Source organism: Mastacembelus armatus, chromosome 17 (assembly GCF_900324485.2).
Source record: "Mastacembelus armatus chromosome 17, fMasArm1.2, whole genome shotgun sequence".
Taxonomy (NCBI): domain Eukaryota; kingdom Metazoa; phylum Chordata; class Actinopteri; order Synbranchiformes; family Mastacembelidae; genus Mastacembelus; species Mastacembelus armatus.
The window spans coordinates 12,769,927-12,789,648 of NC_046649.1; the positions used below are offsets into that span (position 1 = coordinate 12,769,927).

Below are 19,722 nucleotides of genomic sequence, written 5' to 3' on the forward strand. Positions count from 1 at the left end.
AAGTGTGCAGGGGAGTGTGTGATGGTGAGAGTAATCCATCCTTAATTGCCTTTTATGACCAAAAGGCTACATCATCACTTTACGGTTGCGTGGAACTTCCAGATTTTCTGAAGTTCTCAAGCATTTAAAGAATCAATGGAGAGCTGGCTGGACTGCCCTAGATGGTATGCAGTTTAATTCACCTACTTTTCCATATGCAACAAGCAGCGTAAACATGCATGCAAGTAACCCAAACCAAAGTATGTGACACACAGAATTTATATGGACATTTCATCATGTATGTATAATAAATGCTAACAGGTATGGAAATTATATACATGGCATATACTTCTTCTACCACCTGCCCTTTTTTTTTTCTTTTGAGGGCTGGTGCTTATTCAGGCATGGAAACCCCTCTACAGTGAAATCTGTGGACTGCAGTGGCTGGCTGCAGAAAAGTCTGTTTAGAGCTTATAAAAAGCTCTGTCATAGGCAAAATATGGTGTGAGGACCACCAATGTGGAAATCTCATCTCCACAGACTCATGTGTCATAAAGCAATCACTCTGACTCACCCACATGGTGACACGTTTTCTAGATACTAACATGTGCTGTGGGATACGAAAGTACATCAGGACAGAGGTAGTGTAAAGAACAACCCCTCTGTCACCTGACTCATCCCAGTGCAATTAGCAATCTTGTCCTTGTTAATTCACTAATTTGTGATTACGCTGTGCTCATCTATTTGTGTGAGGACATGCTACATAAACATCAATAGGATTAGGTTTCATTGATATTCATGAACTAATGGGAGGCTGTATAAGTGTTATTTACACGACACTAAGCTGTCTGGCAGATAAGGGTTCTCAGGGCCATGGAAATCGGATTCAATTTCATGACCTGTGCAATGCCAGAGGGGAAACAGCAAGCGATGCAGCTATTATTAGATAACTAAGTTTCCAGCTGCAAACATCATTTAAAAACATCATTGTTATTTTCTCTGATGGAAAATGCTAAATGTGACAAACTCTATTCTTAGGTAGGGTGATGAATATTGATCCAAGAACCTTAGCCAAAATGAGTTTGTGTGAAATAAATAACTGGACAGAAAGAGAAAATCATTTATAAAACTGTATTGATTTTTTTGTCTTTTATTGGAGCGCAGAACATGGGTAAAGGTGTACCAAGTCTCGCAAATATCTTGGCTTAAGATGACAATGACTTTGAAAAAAACATGCACGGCCAACCTTGCTATACCTATCGATTAGCTTGGGGCGGACAAACAAGGGCCCATACAAAAAGCTAGGGTCTCCGATGTCTCTGTATCATTATGTCCAAGGCCTTGGGAAAAGCCTACAGGTCAATACTGGAGCAGCATAGGCACTGTGGGATAGGGATGGCGATTTAATAAAGCAGACATATTGTATGTGAGCAGACGGGTCGATGTGACACCCCCTAGATGCAATGCATTTTCACAGCAGGACAGGTTGCTGCACTGTGCAGAGTGGGCCTGGAGCGGAGGTCAACCTATTCACTTCATCAGCAGCAGAAACCAAAGAACAGTGGGAGAGACAGAGTGAGCAGAGTGAAAGAACACATTATCAACCCAGGGGACCCTTCTCACAGATATCTGGGAAAGCTCTGGGAAAGCTCACAAAAAGGAGAGCTTTAAATGCAGTTTACTATGGATGTGGAAAGGCGTGTCTATTGTAGCACTGCAGATACAGTACACATGGAAATTAATGCATAAAAATATACACCTTCATTATAGTGTAAATTCAATCTGAAACACATACACACACACACACACACACACACGCACGCATGCACACACACACACACACACACACACACACACACACACACACACACACACGTGTCTCAATCAATTGAGGGGACATTATGCTGACTAACCCTAAGTACAGATTGCCCAACCCTCTCCTTACGCTAACATTAACCCTAACTTTAAACAAAGTTGTCCCTAAAATTTAATGATTTGGACACTTTTTGTTTTTTTTTGTCCACAAGAGTAAGTCAAGTCCCCCCAATATGACTACAGGGGTCCTTCCTCAGGGGTCTATTCTTGGTCCTCTCTTATTCAATATCTACATGCTGCCCCTTGCTCAGATTATGGAATACTACAACATTGACTACCATACCTATGTAGATGACACCCAACTTTATATATCAGTATCATCTCATGATTATAGTCCTCTAATTTCATTATGTGAGTGTATTAATCAAGTCAAAGAATGGATGCGCCAGAATTTTTTCCAGCTCAATACAGACAAGACAGAAGTGATTGTTTTTGGCCCCAAAAATGAAAGGTCAAAGGTCTTTGCTCACCTTGACTCCATGTCATTGAAAGCTACAAATCAAGCCAGAAACCTTGGTGTAATCATCGACTCAGACCTGAATTTTAACAACCACATAAAATCCATCACTAAATCTTCCTATTACCACCTGAAAAATATTGCTAGAATAAAAGGTTTTCTGTCTAAACAAGATGCAGAAAAACTTGTTCACGCATTTATTTTCAGTAGGTTAGATTATTGTAATGGCTTGTTCACAGGCCTTAGCAAAAAGTCAATCAGGCAGCTGCAGCTAATCCAGAATGCTGCTGCCAGAGTCCTTACAAACACTGAAAAAAGAAAAAGAAACTGGACCATATCACACCAGTTCTTAGATCACTACACTGGCTTCCGTTAGTCAAAGGATAGATTTTAAAATCTTATTGCTAGTTTATAAAGCACTAAATGGTTGTGGACCAAAATATATCCAAGATATATTGGTTCCCTATGAGGTTTCCAGACCCCTCAGGTCATCTGGGACAGGTCTACTGTGTGTTCCCAGAACCAGAACCAAACAAAGTGAAGCAGCATTCAGTCACTATGCTCCTCACTTGTGGAACAAACTTCCTGAACACCTGAGGTCTGCTCAAACTGTCAGCTCATTCAAATCAGGACTGAAAACTCTGTTGTTTACTGCTGCCTTCAAATAATTGTTCATCCTTGTTTTCTTAATGTGCTTTTATGTTTTATTTTAATTTACTTTACTTGATTTAAATTTATTTTATGTTAAATGTCTTTATTTTTAAATGCTCTTTTCAATGCTTTTAATGTAATTATATGCTGTGTAAAGCACTTTGAATTACGTAGTGTATGAAAGGTGCTATACAAATAAATTTGCCTTTGCCTTTACAGGACCAGTCAAAGTTTGAACACACTTTCCCACTGAACTAAATGAGAAAGTGTGTCCTGTAACTTCCTTGCCATCATGCAGTGTGGAGCTCATGGTTGCTTAGCAACAGCAGACGCCACCTCCCAAGCACTTTGGACAGAAGGAGAAAGTGCAGCATCTGGAACCAACATGTGACACACTTAACTTACCTTTTCATAGTAACGCAGCTCATAGTCCAGAATGATGCCATTGGGCTGTTCTGGTTGTGGCCACGACAGTGTGAAGCTGTTCATGGTGGAGCTGATCTGGTGCATGATGGGAACTATGGAGGGAGCTGCAGAGAACAAAAACAATGACAAAAAAAATCAGCATGTTTTTAAAATAACGAAATAAATGATACGTCTCACCTACAACTGTTAGTAGGTTGCACGTAGGTGTTTACTTCATGATAATAAAACACAGCAGTTATCCTGAGATAGTATGACAGGCATGTAAGTCCTTTTTGCTAATGATGAGTGCAGTGAGCAGAAGTATCTAGGCTGAGAGGTTTCCTTCTACTGTGCAGTATTCTCCCAGTCGGAAAAGCCGGCTATGAAGCAACCTCTTCACTATCTGCCTATTACTATTCCAATAACAGTAACGCCAGCTGCTTTTAGTTAGCTCATTGCACATATAAATAATTTGCAGAACTCATGGTGCATTTATTAAAAAGTAGTGCACCATTTGTGATACATCTCATCCTACCTAGGTACTTGAAATTATGAATCGCACGACCATGCTGTTCCTGACACACACTATTCTGACTGTGCGTTATTCTGCACACAACTGAGGTTTAAACAGCAGTAGTACTGTACGACTGTCACTTTCATCAGTACCCAGGTAGATAGCAGAGTCGAGGCTGATATGAGCTGCACTCAGTCACAAGACTATTCTGGCACTAAATATGATCTAGCTTTGGCCAAAATATGGCTGCCAGAATTGTCTAAGATTTCAGCATGAGGACCTAGGCTCCAGTTCGCACGGCTCAGGCTAACTTTGTGCCAGAATTGTTAGTCACCACAAGTCTGGCACGAGTCCTGCAACCAAAAGGTTTGGATTTAGTCCAGTGTTTGGTTGAGTAATTTTGGCTACCTAGGCAGAATGTGATAACTAAGTGTGGCATTCATGGGATACACAGTTCCAAAGCTTTTAAAGAATTATTTTCTTATGCACAGATGAGCATAAGCATGAGTCTTAGACCAAAAGTCTGTAGAAAAATGCTTAGTTTACAGAGGAGTAATTGCTTAATATAACCTTTACTACTATATCATTTAAGAAACATTCAGTTAGCAGGCCCTTGACCTAAGTCGTCTGGGATTGGCTCCAGCCCCCCCGCGACCCCTGGGAAGATAAGTGGCAAAGATAATAATTGGATGAAGAAATTGACTAAAATAACACAAAACTGATTTAAAAGTTAGACACTATGCAGGTTTACACTAACCAGCAACACAAGCTACTTTTTCTTTGGAAAATTTGTTTCACCTGATTTATTATGACACCCCTCCTGGTACACTCCATTTCTCATTTCAGTGTCAATGATGTCATGGTGAGCCATGAAATTACAAAACAGTACAGACAGCAAAGAAATATGCTCACAACCAATAAAGCTGCCACTTTGCAGGCACAAGCAGGCTGCAATCATGGATCTGCAACAAAACAAGAACTTGTATGAAAGCTTTTGGAATTAAACTGGTCTAGTACTGTGATCATTTTGGCCCAGATGCACAGTCTATTTCATCCTTCAGTCCCAGTACACCTGACTGCACAAACATGGCCTGTGAAATAACCAAGACGCTTGGCAATTTCCTGCTTATTTCATCATTTTGGCCCTGTACAATGTCATCCCTCCATCATCACTGCTCCTCTTCACATGTCACTAAACGATTGTGTTATTAGAAAGAAGGAATCATCATCCATAATAAAACTCAACCATTTCAGAAAGAACAAGCACACCTGCCTGCCTTCATGTAGGCATTATAAGCATCGTAATCAGAAATACTGTAGGATCACTACACCCTGGTGAAACACTTGTATTTTTTTACTCTGGACCAATGCAACATCTGATCAGGGAAAGGTGTGTTCTTTTTAACTTTAATCTTCATGAAGTATAAATAAAAGGTGAAATTTGAAACATATATTTTCTTACCACCAAAACAAGTGTCCAAACCTCCATATTTGTTATCAAAAATGAACAGATTAACTCACTGTGTATATTAAACAAATTCACAGGTATCTTGACACTGCTGATTAGTACCATCAGAGTATTTCAACAACCCATAGTATATTTTCCTGATGGTGATATTTACTTTTCTACATGTTGTGTTCACATACGTGATCTAGGGAAAGCTTACTTGTTTGACATGGGTGGTGCTCAGTTGGAAAAATGTGTTCCACGCTTTCAAGCACCAATTAGGATTCAGTGACAGCTGAGCCAAAATCTAATAACATTTGTATGATTGCTCATGTTGCCAGCACTGAGTTTTTGAGTGTTACACTAGTTAATGGTACAAACATTCATCAGTATGTTTTTTTTCTAAACATTAAATTAGATTTCTGGTTATTTAAATGACTATTGAATGATGTAGAGGACTTGACACCAAGATTTAATATCCAAGTGGATTCCTTAGTATGAATACATTAATCTATGATGCATAAATTTGTTTATGAAGATGAGGCAAATAATTAAATAAAAATGCAAATTGCTTAGTGTGTATATACAAATCCATCTCTTCAATGCCATATGTAAGTATGCCCAAAATCGACTGTATAATCACAAACTTCTCCAAGGTGCTGGGATCAAATCAGAAGTTGATGAATCCAACCAAACGAAATCATCAAACAAACTTGTGAATATACAAGTAACTTTGATTAAAATCTGAGCTGCGGCTGCTCACATTAAGATCGAAGCCTTGGTTTTTGTATACAGCGCTGGAAAGGAATCTCCACCCCCGTGTCTGCAGGCATAAACACAGCCCCACACAAGACCATTTTGTGCCTATCAGCCACTTGGCTCTCGGCCTGCTCACTGCTGAGGCCTAGTCATTGCTCCACCTGGTCTCCACTCACCGTCTTTCTGAGTAACTCTTCTATTGAAAACGTTGCAAATGGCACCCTCTTTCAACTAAATGATCCTTTTTATAACACCCCTTAGTACTTATTTTATTTCTTTGCCTTCTCTTTGTGCTTCACTTTCGCATATGCACTCCATGGACACATAAGTTCTGTTAGAAAAAAAACAAACGTGATCTTTTCATGACTTTCTTACATATGCTGTTTTATGGGAAAGTAGGCAGATTCTTGACATTTGATTAGGGTTAAGTATATCTTGATTTGAGTGTCAGATAATTGCTTAAGATGTAAATGTAAACAAATGAATGGGCTCTGTTTATCCCATCAGTATGAATGGATTCTGTTCCATCTACCTTTCTCATGCCCTAGACAGAAAGTGTGAGTGCTGAGCTTCACCTCAGTGCGCTTCAGCCTCTCTGCCTCTTCAGGGTGGTTCACGCTCCACCGACCAGGGCTAGGGCTGCCTGGGCCGCATTATCAATTACCGGCCATCAGGCACACACTGTTCCTGACAAAGTCAATGGGAGGGGCACTTCACACAAAAATTCCTGAAGAGGAAAATAGGGGCTGAAGAGGACAAGTATTTCAATAGCGCCAGTCCAAAGTCCTGGTAAAAACTCTTTTTTTTTTTCTTTTTTACCATGGTGATTCCTTTAAGCATGCTTATATGTGTAAGGTGTCTAAATATGTGCAATGCTATTGCGGAGATCACCCATACCACATATCACACAGATTTTTAGCACTTTGAACACAGCTGGTGCTGTGTCCACTGATGGCTGATAAGCCCATTTGGAGAAACAACCAAGATAATCAGAGCTTTGAAAGTGACATTATGGATCTTCTGTTGCTGGAACAACTCTCATGCAACATTTATTTGGAAAAGTTATGACATTCAGAAACCCTTGTTATCATCCCATTAATCACCACCTTAGCTGTAAATAGGTGATGCAGTATTTCTCTGATCAGCATGATCATTTGTGTCACACAAAAACAACAATGATGAAACGGACACATCAGTTACCACTGATAGATTGAGGCATAATATCCCTAGCTAACATTAAGTCCAATTGCACAAAGACATGAAAAGCAAAATGGCAATGTAGTGTGCCTATAAGGCCAACAAATATAGGGAGTGAATGTCTGATTATAAGTGGAGGTATGGGGCAACATGTTCATGAATTACATTAAATCAGTCCAGAAAGTACGATCAGGTATAAATTCAAGGGTACACAGCAACAAAATGTTTATAAGGTCAGAATGAATAAAACCGAAAACTCAGGTTGCATTACAGACATTATTAGTTAGGTATATGGCAAAAAGTACTGCCAGAAAAATTATAAAAATTAAGTTCTGCAAATGAGGGCCACAAAGAAATGTTATTATTACTATTACTTACTAACTTACTATTACTAAATCAGATTTATTTTTTACTGTGTGGTATCAACCTTTGAAAATCTCCAGACAATACAAGCAGAAATTAAATATAGTATTCATAAATATATTGTCATTAATGTGTAATCACCATAAAATACCAACGCAACGTTTTCTTAATCTTAGAATGAGCCTTTTAAATCTACATAGAGAGCGGGTCTCCTTTCATGGAGACAGCCATGTTGCTCCACCATGTTTCTACAGTAGCCCAGAAAGGACAAACGAAACACAATCACACATTTTACACATTGTACCTTTAAAGGGTTGTTCAAATACTTTTCAGTTCAAGAAAGAGTACAGTAAAGGATTAATTTGAGGTGGAGATCACAAATAACTGTGTTATTAGTAATAATGAAATTATTATGTGTGGGTTATGATCTTTTTTCCACATTTACCTTTAAGTAATGGTTATTAAATAACTGGTACAGACTATCCAGCTACTTATGCTATTATTGCATCTGGAACTGTGCATGGACATAAAGCGTAACTAATAAATAAATTACATAAATGCCTATCATTACAGCATACATTCTCCCTCATAAAAGAAAAAAATAACGTCTCGCTGGCTTGTCCTGGATAGACATGGACTGTTGTTTCAAGAGGAAAAGCAAGTGAGAGAAAGAAAGAGCACGTGCACATGTATGTGCGTCTGCACCCCAGCAGCCTATGTGTGAATAGCCTGTCAGAGACAACGTGTTGTACCTGTATGAGGGTGAGGTTCAGCACAATGAAGCCCCCGCTGTCCCCTCCAACCGCATCCCCCACTATCACCCAGGGACGATGATGCTGACAGTGATTGGTGACTGTGTCCTGCACTCCTCTCTCCTCCGTCCATCCCTCCCATCCCTTGCTCCTGTGCTCCACTTTTATCTGGCCCCACTTGCTGCCCCTGGCTTTTAATGCAGAGCTTGGCTCACCATTAATCAAAGTCAAAGCGTCCCAGTGTCTGGCTGAGACAGAGTGAAGGAGAGAAGGCGAGAGGAAATGGAGAGAAGGACAGAGAAAAAGAAGAAGAGAGTGTGGAAGACAGTGGTGAAAGAATATGAAGCTTCTTTACCTTTGTATGATTAATCTACTGTGGAATACAAATGAGTTGGAGCATCATTTTTACATGTCTGGCACAGACCGGAGCCTCTGTTTTCATTATTGTACCTCCAGTGTACAGTTACCATAAGTCATATGGGGTGCTGAAGTATCAGCACATCAAATGTACTGCTCCACATATTGAAAGAGTAGTGGAAATATTTAGTATCAAACTTCCAAAAAGTTCTGGCTCACAAGAGAGATTTTAAAAAAGCATGGTCGAAACTGATGCAATGCAGATATATCCCACAGTGTGTTTTTGTTAGATCCTGTAATCCCAGTGACTAGAAAACTGATCTTGGCCTGTAAAATAAGTGAAGTTTCACCTTAAACCGTATTTATTAGTAGCAAACAGGATGTAGCCAATAATAGTTTTATGAGGTCCACAAGCTTAACTTGATCATCTTTCTTTCATTGTAGCCTCTCTCATTGTGAGACTTCAGGGATAGGCTGAATTCATGTGCTCCTGATGTGTGTGTGTGTGTGTGTGTATACGTGTGTGTGTGTGTGTGTGTGTGTGTGTGTGTGTGTGTGTGTATAGATGTTGCACAGCTTCCACATCTGAATTCCCAGCTGGAAGTTCCTGCACCACCTCGGTGGCTCTCAGTTAAATGACCGGACAGAAACTTACACTATAATTGCTCACCTCATCTCATACCAAATGTCCTTTCAAACTATGTGTACAGAAAAAAATAAAATCATCGGACACATTTGCAGCCTCATATACAAACTGAGTTGTTCTTACTCAGTTGTGCATCTGCGGTTTGTGCTTTAATATGCTGGCACAGCACTGATCTGTGCAGTCTCCTAATAGGGTCTTGGTGTCTCAGATGAGTGGAGCAGCCTATACTGTAGACCATGTGCTGTGCCTCTGTCAAAGAAATAGGTTTAACTACTAACCTTCCTATTAGCAGCAGCTCAGAGAACCAAAAAACTCTTGACTACATCGTAATGGACCTCCCCACATCATAAAGGATGAGTTCAGCACCATGGATTCTGTCAAGGTTACATGGACGAAATTATTTTCCAAATCACGTTATAAGAGGAGGCTTCCAATTGTAGTGAAAAAACAAACAAACAAACAAACAAAAAAAAAACACATGTACCGTAACTTGCATGAGCTTACTTTAACATAGGCGCAAACGGACACAGACACACACTCACTTAAAACAAGGAGTCCATGAAGTCCACACTTTTATTTTTACCTGCGGCTATACCTCACTTTCCAGGTCCAGGCACAGGAGCCAAAATTTATGAGAACAGGTATCAAATGAAATAAAAATGGCATCGAGGGAGAGCCCAAAGAACCATTTAAGATGATGAAACTTGTGGACACCTTTGCGCTAATACATAGAGGCAGTAGTGAGTGGGAAGACAAGAAAAAAGGCAAGCCCCAAAAACAAACTGAAAGGCTCTCTAGGCTATGAGCTGAAAAGACATAATGAGTAGTGTCTTGAACAGCCTCCACAGACTTGTTTACCTAACATCTGATCTGATTTTAGAACTCCACAGAGCGCAAATCTCTGGTTGTTTAGATTTCAGTCTTGCGCATTGGATTTTGTACCTTGAAAGAAACCCACCCGGTCTGACTTGCCCATAGAAGGCAGAGGACAGTGATGTTTGCATTTTTGTGGGAACAGCTCTCCAAACAGAGTAGCTAAGTGGAGGATGACTGTTTGTAGATATACTTGGCATTCTGTGGTCTGAGGGATTGTTGGCACATTATCTAGGTCAAAAAGGCTGTGCCAGTAAGATCAGAGAAGTGTTGAGCATTATGCATTAGCTGAAAAAGACAGCACCAGTCATGAGATTTATGGACTTAGTTCACTGTTCACCAAACCACCCCCACATAATCACTCAAAATAGAAATGAGTAGTAACATGCGTAAGATGAAATACGCACTCCTCAACTAAGGCAGTGGTGAATGTAGGTTAAGTGTCCAGGACGGAGTATACAATGAGAACATGGCCGCCATGTCTATATTTTCATCTCCCACAGCATGACTATCATATTCAATATATTCATCTTTGTGGTCATTGAGCATTTTAATAACTTCACCAGAGGTAGAGCATGCCTCTTATCCCTTAAATTAAACCATATTATTTCACAAAGAGACATAAAATGGCAGTTTTTCCAGTAGCTAACATAGATAAATATGACTACATTCAAGCAAAGTGGGAATGATACCCTAAGATGGGGCAGTATATAACCTCTGAGCATCTGTATCTATACATGTGTGTATCTCCTAGAGAGCACAAGCTGTGAATGGACTCCTAAATCACATTATTGATCAGACCTTCCTCCCAGACACACGCTGGGATCGAGGGCAGTTAAATGGTCTCTTCGGCGATTCACGCTAAATCCCTTCACAGCTCCCTCCTCACCTCCATTATTGCCTCCTCTCCTCCTCATGCACTCTCTCTCCATCCCTCCATTCCTCTCCATCCTCTCATGGCCAGTTCATACCATAACCTAACTGATGCTTCTTTAACCGCCTTAACACACTAAAGCCATGTCATGTTGAAAAGAAGAATACTCTGTTTAGGGAGACACAAATCTTTCTTCACTAAGCAATTAGACTTAAAGGACCACTTCACAGATCTATCCTGTCATAAGTTGACATTCTTATAGTATTAGTTGGACAATAATATGCCATTACCCTTATCTACAGTTTTTCTTTCATGTGAAGACTCTATAGTCACCTGATAACGTTGTTATGAGTGCAGAAGCAGCAAGTAATACTTAAGTTGCAATAAAGGACCAGTCATTCTTTTAACCAGAGAGGACTGTGAGACTTTGAAACTACAAAATCATTGAAGTTAAGTTTTCATAGCAAAAAGTTTCTCTTGTTTTTGCTTGGACCAAATCTGCAGTGTTATTGGCAGCTTTTGGGGTTCTACTGACATGTGCTGCATATATTTATACTGTAAATAAAACATCTGCTAATTACAATGAGGTTAGAAATAGGTGTCTTAAATAGAGAGGCACTGTATGGGACTACACTACAGGTCCCTGTTTTCATGACATGATCACAGTGACGATCACAATTGCTGCTTCATGGTGTGCACATAATGAGTGCATATATAAATGCACTTTTATATTAAGCTGAAGCACATACACGCATATTAACTCTACAAAAGGGTGGAAGTGATTGAAATGGAAACTAAATAAGATGGTAAGGTGATTAACTATTATTGCTAATCAATCCTATAGTATAGCCCATCTCAAGTGTTTTTGAGAGCTGTGCTGAACACAAGAGAAAATGACAAAAGTTGCTCCCCACTGAATGGGAGAGCAAAAGGGATTTAGACGAAAAATATGCTGCCACATTATTCTGCCTAAAATAGACGCTGCATTTAAAGCTAAAATAAAAAAATAAAAAAATAAAAAAATGACTTTTACATATATATACATACACACACAAACACACACACACACATAAATATATATATATATATATATATATATATATATATATATATATATATATATACACACACATATATTAGTATACACTTGCATGTGTACATTCACTAATGTTGTTAAGGGACAGTCACATGCACACCATGTCCATGACATTACTGCAATGACATTATTCCATTTAAAACTATCAACTTTTACTGCTGCACATAAACATGGCCCTTCCATGTAAACAAAGAAATCTATTCTACTCACTGTCTTGGCACTGGCAATGTCATTTTTACCACATTCACATTGCTACAATATATTACTATATTGGCATGACAACGCCATTTTACATGTTATGTGTAGAATTGCTTTGGGAATTCAAGGGATCCTCTGATCTAATTTTTTACAAAATACCTCTCTTAACACCTCTCCTGTTGCTGCATTTTGTTTACACTGAACTCGCATTTTTACTACGCTACCTCTCCCAACTTGCATCAAGCAAAGACACGAAGCACAGAAACACAAAATTAATGGACAAGAGTATTTCAAAGTTCCTGAAAATTTAAATGCTAAAGAGTGTCTCTGTTTCTAGATTTGAAATGATTTATTAACATTAATCCCTTTTGTATACTTCCTCCTTTTCAGTAGCCTGCCAATGAAACTACCTTTCCAAGTAGGAACAGTGCAATTACTTGGCTACAAAGGGCCACACAAGGCTGGACATAGCCCTGGCAGATTACTGGCAGACACCTCATTACTGCAGCAGACTTCAACAATAGGCCTGGGCATTGCTTCTTCTACATCTATCTATCAAGTGTGCTATTAGCCTGTCAAATGGGGACAGTCAGCGCCATTAGGCCACCTTGATAATCAGACCTATTTACTCCCTCATTTTACTTCCTTCACTGTCACAGTCTTGTAGTCTGGAAAAAAAAAAAGCACTCCTTTCCTCCTTTCTTTTTCCCACCCTGTCTTTCCTCCCACCCTTCCCTGACTCATTCTCAGATAGACAAGTTCATTTGGTCATTACATTCCTCTGAGAGCCATCGTAATCAAATACAGTATGCCCTCCACCAACTAGGGCAAATATAATTTCAAAATGTACTGTTATACAAAGGAGAGCTGGATAGAGCAATTTCTATTTCAATGGTCTTTGAGATGAATGTGAAGTAAGTCTATTATACAATTAATTTAGAAATGTACATCAGAAAATCTACATTCATTCGATCATTTCATTATATCATTGGATCTGAATACATATTTGGCAACGCAAGCTCTTAACTGTAGATGACAGACAATGTGACACAGAAAATCATAGTGCGTGGCCAACAAAAGGTTCCAGGGACCCAAGCTGACAGACTTTCCATCTGGGAACCTTGCCAGTATGAATTCAACCGACAACTTCTTGTTTTTCACCACACTGTAACACTACTTCATGTCTGTTATTAGGTCCCACAAGCTCACTCTTCGATTTCCACAGTCTGCCACATCCAAAGAAATACAGAAAAATGACGAGAGCCTAATTTAAATTTTTCACTTGGTCAGTACTTGTCCCTTGATAGGTGCTTCTGTGTACAAATCAAAGACCTTCAAGAGCATGAAAAATGCTATAGCAAAAAAAAAAAAAAAGAAGGACCACCAAAAGATAATATTCTTAGCCTGTCATTTCCATTGGAGATCCCATCACAGGCTCAGTCAGAGGACGAGCATACACGTGCATGAGCAAACATGTAGACAGGCCAACATAAAGAATGACTGGGTCGAATGAGAGAAAAATAAAAGGAAGGAGAAGGAGGTCATTTTCTTTGGATGGACTGAGATGCAGCACAGGGAAAGTCAGAGTATGCACACACACGTAGAGAGAGACAGACTATGAGAAAGAGGACAGAAAGAGAGAGAGAGGAGAGAAGAATATTTCAGCCTGCCCTGAAAACAGCAGCTGTCCATGCATCTATCTCGGGCCTGTCTCCCACAGCCTGACATTAAAGCACCGAACAGTGAACACAGTTGAATCTGTATAGTTGTTATACAACACTAAAGGTGAAACTTTATGTATGTCTGTTGTCGGCAAAGCATAAAACAGTGCAACGAAGAAATTATGGCTTTGTTGCTAATATCAAATGTGCAATGAAGCTCAAATACATGAAAGAGGCAGAATTAAGTGAGATTAAATCTCTTGTTTTTGTTCATTTGGAGAGCAGGTATGTGAGTGTGTAAATCTGAAGATTTAAAGATATGATTCAACTAGGGTGTAGCCTTCCATGAAGAGGGGAGTACTCACTTATTGTGTGGCATTGCTCAAAACAAAGTCTCATTAAACAAAAAACAAACAAAAAAAAAAAAAAAGAAAAAAATGGCTTTGTGGAGGAGGGATGATTACCTTTACCAGTGTTAAAAGCAAACATTTCTGGAATGCCCAGAGAGAAATGTAAACCGGGGCTATTTCTGTCATCAGGTTTGATGTGTAAATAAACTACAAAGCAAAAAGCGAGACAGAACAGTGGATTGTGCTTGTTCTGCTGCAAAAGGTAACATTGTGTGTCTTGGGATTGGGTTTGAAGGCCTCCATCTTGTTTTCAAAAGGAAAAGCCAATTATTTTGATTCAGTGGAGGGAAGGACAAGATATCACATGTATGTATAACTTCTACTAAACCAGCTGGTCTCATGCTTTAAGCTTTAAAGTCATTATTCACAGTGTAGCGATGTAAAATCCTAGTAGCCCTGCAGTCGGCTTTGCTGTAAAGCGAGACTCTGAAATGTATAAAATGATGGTCTTTTTTAAGCTGAAATGATTCACATTTATGCAATAAAAGCAGAATTTGCCATCTCACAAATGTAAAATAAGATGAAACAAGAATGAAACGTGACTGTTTACAGAGGAAAAAACAAAACAAAACAACAAAAAAAAACAACATAATCGAGTGTTATATGTTGATGATCAGTATAATCAGTATAGTCGTTACCATCATCACTGCTAGCACAACATCATCATTATCACCGTCACACCTAACAATAGCAGCCACTTACCAGCCTGGTTGGTGGTTATGTCGATGGACACATGCTGGGCAGGATATGGGCTCTTATTACTGACTCCATTGACAGCCTGTATCTCAAAGCTGTAGAGGGTGTGAGCCCAGAGGTTGCTGATAACCACCCTAGTCTCAGTCAGACCAAGCTGTCGTGGGACAAAATCTACGTTGTCGTCACAGTGGGAGCAGGAGCGCCGGTCAGCTCGACACTTCTTGCACACTATATTGTACACAACATCATCACGTCCACCCGTCTCCCTGGGGGCGTGCCACTCCAGGATCACAGAGGTTTCATTCACAATGGAGATCACATTCCTTGGGCTGGATGGGACGCCTGTAGACACACACAAAAAACATGTAGCCACATTGCAAAAACTCAATTTCAAAGTAAGAGAAGTAATATTATATTTAGATCTAAAATCTAATCCGATTTGTTTTGACTATGGATTGAATTATTTAGCAGTGCAATTGCAACGCTATTTGAGTCAATGTCTTATATTAGTTATACATTTTATCTTATTTGGGGATAAGGGACATATTGGGGACATATTTTATGTTAGAAACAAGGTAGATATCTCCAGACGGTTGGTGTTGGGGATCACTGGTTATCATACATGACTTTTAACTTGAATTCTGGTTTGCCAAGGAGAGTAGAGTTTCTTTTAATTAGACCTGATTGTGATTTAATGTTACAGTTACACCAACTTTATATCAGAAATACAGTCTGATCATAAGGCTTTCTAGATTAAAAAAAAAAAAAAACCTGTTTAATAAATCTTCCTGCTATTATGTCAATGTAGTTGATTTACAACCCTGTAATAAATATAAGTGTTGTTGTCCAAGAGCAACTTATTCTTCATTTTCTCTGTCTTCAGCACAATTGAAATGCAAATTTATTCAATTCACACCCAGCGCGATCATACAGTGAAACGTTTGTGTCTATCAAACATTGGTTATTTAGCAAAATGCAGTGTTGCATGGAGTATTCTTAGCCAAGTGGCTCTGGAGATTCACGCTCCCATTCACTCCCTCATAGCCCCGCAGCTGGAGTGGAACCTCAAAGGCGATATTCAGAAAGAAATCAAGAAATAATATAAAATTATTGTCTTGCTTGAGTGCTGGCTTAATATTAGGGCACAAAAAAGTAGCTTGTTCAGTCTCCTGCAACTGGGGCACAATTCTTTAAGAGTTAAAATCGGTTCAAATGGCAGTCTGGAATTTTGCTTAACTGAGCCTGTGTCCCTCCGGCGGCTCAGAAGCAGCCCTTTTTTTCTCAGATACCAGACACTACTGATAAAGCAGAAGCTCACCAAAGTCTTTAGTCAGTGCTGCTTAGGTTGAGTGAGGCTGCCCTGCAGAGCTGATCTGGTACCAATTTATCCTCTATAAAGCCTAACCTTTATCATTAAAAGAGAAGCAGAACTGACTCATTTTTAGATCCATGAATACTGTAAAACTAAAATTCACTCAATTCTAGAGACCCTTTGAGGAATGTGTCCGAGATCTCCAACATGCGCTTCCCTTTTTCTTTCCCTCTTTGTTTATCCATTAAACTGTGATAATAAAGAGAAATACATATAGATTAAGCATAATAACAAACAGCACTTGAGCTTCCTGTTTCTGTGGAGCATACAACACATAGGTTCTTCAGTCAACACAGACACAATTAATCACCGCGGCTGCAAAGCAATGAGAGACAGCCCGTGGGGAGTTGGGACAAAGCGGCAAAACACACAAGGGTGAGGGAACGGCACCATTGGTGCTGCGACCTCAGGGCCTCAACAACAGAGAGGTCAGCGACTATGCATGACATCCACAGTGTGATTATTATGGTCTGCCTGAGAGGACAGCTAGTGCTCCAGATACATTGTCAAATGTCACATGGTCCTTAGATGCTACCAGATGTATGTGGAGGAAAAATACAGTAAGAAAAGGTGTGTGTTGGTAGAAAAGGCCATATGAGGGAACTGGCAGCACTTTAGCTTTTTCCCTTAGCGATCCTCCGTCACCTACATGCACTCAGCCCCTGCACTTGCAGTGCCGTGAAAAGCAACACACATCTGCTCATGTGGAAAACGCATGTGACACAAGCATACGTCTATGTATCTGTGTCTGCACTGCGTGTGGTCAAAGAACAGCGGTGGGAAAAGAAAAATTGCCTAAATGTGAACAAGAAAACATTTTAATAACAAAGATCCAAAAATGTAGGCGTAGTACAAGAAATCATATCTGAATAGCATTTAACCAGTCATCTGCAGATTATTACTGCAACCTTTGGCTTTCTTAATTTGCCCTAGGATTTAATTTGTGTTACTTAGTGTATGAGCTCTTGGCTGGTGTTCTTTTACTAAGTGCAATCAGATTTTGCTGTGCTCACATATGTGTTGCTTTCACTTAGGTTTCAGGAGCAAAGTAAAATCTCCAGGTGTTTTCTTATATGTATCACAACACAGTAGAGGCTTTATTTTAATGGCACAATCATAGCCACCGCTAAGAACCAACATGTGTTGTTTTTCTTCAGTATGGGCAATTGCATTACGTACAAAACGGGACTAATGTACTGATGAATCATATATTCTCAGGCAGTCAAATTATTTGTCCCATACCTTTTAAACAGCTGTGGCAATCTCAGTGGTGCATGACAAGATTAGAACAGCAAATGGAACGGACAGTAAAGTAAGAAATCAGTATTGCTGGTCAATAAGCACAGAAGAGATTTAAAGTTAAATCTCCTGCTGCTAATATGAAGAGTGCCCCAGTGCCCTAAATACACACTTCTGCACATTGTTTACTCATCCCTCCTTTGAATGGTCTGTGGCCAGTAAAACCTAAAGGGACCAACAGAGGATCCTAGTGTGGAGATACAGATCAGAGCCAGTGAAGCTTTGAAAAAGAAAGAAGGATTGGGTGGGTTGGTGAGACATGAAATAAAGCATGCTATAAGGAATAATAATGTCTGACTGAGACAGTGAGCAGACACAGATAGGCTGTATGCATTAGTGTGTATGCAGTGTAGCTTGGGAGATGTGGGTGCAATCCACAATACCTTGTCTGAGGAAACACAATGTGAATATGCAGAAGCTTTTCTTGAAATGACATTGGAATAATCTACACCCACATCACTTTCTACAGTCACTCAAATAAATTATCCTGACTCTGCATCCATAAAAACCCAAGATAAGGTGGAGGGCGGTGGCATTTTTTAACATGTGACCATACATGTACACAGTAGTCTGGGGCATTACATCTTTTCAGCCAATACAAAGATTAGAGCAGGCCAGACAATTACATTGACTTAGCTCCATTTACTGCCATATTACTGAGATGGGGAAGTGGCCATCTGATGGCTGAGCTCTGGGAAGCACCCTCAACTGATTTCAAAACTGACAACAGAGTTGAAGTGGGGATAAAGAAAAAAAAACCTAAAGAAAAGAACAGAATATTTATGCACTTTGACAGTTCACTCCTCTTTCTTGTTGAAAACAGGACAAGGAGAGGGAGAGGCAGTGAACAGATGAACAAAGAAGAAAAAAATAATGGGATGATGAGGGGAATGGAAAAGCAGAAAACCCCATTCTTTCAGTCAGGAATTTTGATGGGTTTTATTCGTGTTATGAGGTGTAGACAGTGTTTGATGAGATTTTGAGGTTTTCAGGGAACAGACCACAGATATGAGCCCTCAGTGAGAGTCACAAGTTTCAGTGCCAATGTGGCACTGATCCATAATGTCAAACCCCATCAGAACAGCCTGTTTTTCATCTCCTTCCATATAGGTTTGTTGATTCAATTGCATTCCAAAAACCTACCTCATGAAAATAATTCATTAGTGGCCAACAGTGGTGGTTTCCAAAATGTAAACATGCATATACAGCATGTTTCCTATAAAACTGCATTGTGCCACACTGGGACTCTTTCAGTACTCTCTTACTGTGGGCTGTGTGTACAACATCCCTAGACAGCTCTTTTCTACAATCCCCCTTTCCTTCTGTGTTCAGACTAAACATTCAAATGTAAAGATTCAAATTTTTGTTTGCCACAGTGCGTTGGTGGGATTTTTTTCTATATCGTTGTCATTAGTCCTTCTTTCCTATCCAGTCCTTCCCTTCTCCGCTTTTCCTCACACTAGGATACTCCATCACTGCATCCCTTCTCCTCTATGGACCAATCATCACTAGTTTCACCATCTGACTCCCCTCTGTCACCACTCAGATTGTCATTCTTCTACTCTGACTCATACATTGAGAACAATCTACTGGCCAAGCATGCTGGAGCTGGCTGACGTCCTGGCACTGCACCGGCACTCACACTGTACATATTAATTCCTTTTCACAGATTAACACCCAAAGTAAGGTGGATATATGTCAGACTGGGGTGTGGAGTAAAAGACCAGGAGGACGATCACAGTCCCAAAGCACACTGTGCTGGGAAGCCAAGCTGCGAGGAGTGGGTTTCATGCTGTGAGACAGAAGACTTGACAAACTCAGGTATGAGCTAGAGTCAGCGC

General features: G+C 39.8%; 1 protein-coding gene across 2 annotated transcripts in view; it reads right to left on the reverse strand.

Moving 5' to 3' along the window:
• Window positions 1-19,722, reverse strand: part of ephb1 (EPH receptor B1) — a 139,918-nt gene that overhangs the window by 36,485 nt on the left and 83,711 nt on the right. For both annotated transcript variants that reach the window (XM_026314575.1, XM_026314574.1), the window contains exons 5-6: window positions 15,217-15,552; window positions 3,368-3,492 (exon numbers count right to left, since the gene is read on the reverse strand). In XM_026314575.1, coding sequence (XP_026170360.1) covers window positions 3,368-3,492; window positions 15,217-15,552 — 461 coding nt within the window. The remainder of the gene's footprint in view (window positions 1-3,367; window positions 3,493-15,216; window positions 15,553-19,722) is intronic.